Genomic DNA, 2807 nt, shown 5'->3' on the forward strand with positions numbered 1-2807 from the left:
CTAAACCAAATCAAAATAAATAAAAAATTAAACTGAATTTTCAAATTAATTGGATTCGGTTGATTTTTTCAGTTTGAACCGAATACTGTTCACCCCTAATTGCTCTTGATATTATTGCTAGAGATTCGAATATTAATGCCCTAGTTTGGAATTGTAAGATTATTGAAAGCTTTGAGGACCCCTTTGTGGTTTATTTTTAACAAAGACTCAACTCGGTAAAATCTCTTAAGTTTACTTCAACCTAAAGAAATTTCATTCACGCCCTGTAGAGAAGAATAAACATATTTCAGGTGAATTATGTTGATAAAATATATAAGGCTAAGCTTAGTACATTCTAAAAAGCACCCTCTTAGGGGAGGATTACCCACATCATATATGAAGCAGTTTTGCTTATAAAATTACTCTTAATACAAAAGTACATGAACTTATTGAATGAGAACTTACTCCATGAAGCTAGTCTACCATATATATATCACAAAACCTTCAAGTAAAGCATTCATATCTTTTGAATGAGGAGGTTCACACCATACTCAGGCTCCAAAAGCAACCCATAAGAAGGCGAGTGTTGATATTTAGGAGAGATAGTAAATTTGAAATTGGATAGTATGATAGCAAAGAGCACCTTTAATTCTGTCAAAGCCAAGTTCTCTCCAGGACACACTCGAGCTCCTAACCCAAAAGGTAGATAGGCTTGTGAAGACTTACAAGCTTCTTTAGCTCCATTGATGAACCTCTGAGGATTAAACATGTCTGCATCAGCTCCCCAATACTCGGGATCACGATGCAATGCCAATAGCCATATCCAAATGCCCATTCCTTTTGGAACCTTCAAGTCACCAAGCTTCACATCTTGCACTGCCTCCCTTGAAACCAATGTCACTCCTGGATAAAGTCTTAAAACCTCTTGGATCACCATTTTTAACTGCATGAAAAACACAAAAATCAGTTGAAATTCTGATGAAATGCAATTTTTTAGTTGATATCAACTTATATGAATGTACCTACCACTTTCATTTTGCTGAGCATGTTGTAGTCTAAAAGTTGTTGTCCCTCACAAACTTCTAAAACTTCAGCCCGAGCACGATCTTGCCATTCAGGATGTGAAGCTAGCAACATTAAACCCCAACTTGCTGCAAGAGCAGGGGATTCGTGTGCACCAAAGCAAATACTTTTGCAATTGTCAACTATGAACTCATCTTCTCGTAACGTCAAAAGCTTACTATTCTTGGAACCTTCAATGAGAGCTTGTAACAAGTCGTGATGAGATGTAGATCCACTTCTCTCCTTAGCTATGTCCATTATCAACCCATGGATCTCTTTTGCTAATCTCCATGTTTTTTTATTTCTTTCTATGGGAAGAAATCTTGTTCATGAAAATAACATGTGTGAAGGTGATTTGAATAAAATTAAACAATTATATAATAAATAAAACTAAATTCACATATTTAGTTCAATGATAAGTGAACTTTTTTAAAGCTGTAGATACGAAAAAAGGCGAAATATTAAGTTTGACAAAGGAAATGAAGCATGCATATACATACCTTAGTAAAGGAATCCCAAGGGTTGTGGTTTCACCCATAGCCTTGAGGAGTTCATGACACTTGGAAAGTATTTTAATTCCTTGATGATGATAACTTCCAAATATTAATTTTGAGGCAATATAACAAGTGAAGTTTCTCACATGTTCATCCACCACTATATCAACGATTCCAGCCTCACCTTCTATGTCAATTGCCTTCTCCCATGATTTAACTAGCATGAAACTTGACTCCACCATCAGATTCACCATATCCTGTTTAAAGAAAATACTTTTAAATATTTTTTATCAACTAGTTTTTATTAGCATTACGAATAAAACCCAAAAGTTTAATACCTTAACCTTGTGCATGTAGAGTTGAGGGGCAACTGTCTTTCTTTGATGATACCAACTTTCACCATCTGATGCATTAAGGCCTTTGCCCAAGAGAACTCCTCTGTCATTTCGTAGATAAGCAGGTTTTCCAAGTTCAAATGATGTGAACATATTTATTTCTCTTACTATATTCAGATTATTCACATATAACAATTGTATTCCTCCTAGTGCAAACTTGAACAACTTACCTGCCATAAACGAAGTAAGAGTTAAACAAATAAGAATTGTGAAAGGAAAATGTATATGATAAATGAGTTTTAGCAAAGGAAATTAATGTGTGTAATACCATAGTTGTTGGTCCAGTGGTTGAGATATGGTAAAACAGTCAAGGGACCATCAATCTCTGGCGTTTCAGAATTTTGAGAAACCATTTTCTCCATTTCTGGGATGTTTCCCAATAGCAGAGAAGGTGGAGGACCTTTGATTCCTTGCTCTCTAATAAGCTTAGCTCTATAGCTCTCATGCTTCCACCACACAATATAACATAAACAAATGAGAGAAATCCATGAAAGAAGCAAACCACCAAAGGAAAGAGGAAAATATGTGATATTCATCGTAATACAATTAAACTTACGCCACACCCTGTATTGCTAGGTTCAGGACGTGGCTTTAAATAGACAATATGTATATAAGCACGTGACGTTAACAATAAACTCAGCAATTATTTAGTTTTCCCAAAATACCATATGATACGAATAATATAATAATTTAAATCAATAAAATTAGAATATTTATTAATTTTTTTGGGTTGGGGGAGTCGAACCTTAGATCTTTCAAGGTTACAGGATGCACTTTCTACCAGACTAAGTCTTTGAGTACAGAATATTTATTAATTTATTATTAAAATATATTAATTAAGTAAAATAACAATTAACCTACTAAACACCTTTTATTC

The 2807-nt window shown here is 34.3% G+C and overlaps 1 protein-coding gene across 2 annotated transcripts; it reads right to left on the bottom strand.

Annotated features, from left to right (window-relative positions):
* Positions 1–270: 270 nt before the first annotated feature.
* On the bottom strand, positions 271–2486 carry LOC110613260 (cytochrome P450 714C2). Of its 2 annotated transcripts, none has more exons than XM_043955720.1 (5): positions 2199–2486; positions 1880–2100; positions 1542–1792; positions 1006–1363; positions 271–922 (listed from the first exon to the last, which is right to left on the bottom strand). In XM_043955720.1, the coding sequence occupies exons 1-5, from the start codon at positions 2464–2466 to the stop codon at positions 497–499; spliced, it is 1524 nt and encodes a 507-aa protein (XP_043811655.1). In that variant the 5' UTR covers positions 2467–2486; the 3' UTR covers positions 271–496. The 2 variants fall into 2 exon arrangements, with proteins under 2 accessions (XP_043811655.1, XP_021609993.1); XM_021754301.2 differs by having other exon boundaries at positions 1874–2100.
* Between the last annotated feature and the right edge of the window lie 321 nt (positions 2487–2807).

Source organism: Manihot esculenta, chromosome 4, assembly GCF_001659605.2.
Source record: "Manihot esculenta cultivar AM560-2 chromosome 4, M.esculenta_v8, whole genome shotgun sequence".
Taxonomy (NCBI): domain Eukaryota; kingdom Viridiplantae; phylum Streptophyta; class Magnoliopsida; order Malpighiales; family Euphorbiaceae; genus Manihot; species Manihot esculenta.

Excerpts from the sequence above, each read along its gene's own strand:
- LOC110613260 (XM_021754301.2), bottom strand. The coding sequence starts at position 2,466 with ATGAATATCACATATTTTCCTCTTTCCTTTGGTGGTTTGCTTCTTTCA. Across the intron at positions 2,101-2,198 it reads CCACTGGACCAACAACTATG|GTAAGTTGTTCAAGTTTGCA; the intron begins GTATTACACACA and ends CGTTTATGGCAG. Across the intron at positions 1,364-1,541 it reads CTTGGGATTCCTTTACTAAG|ATTTCTTCCCATAGAAAGAA; the intron begins GTATGTATATGC and ends TTCATGAACAAG.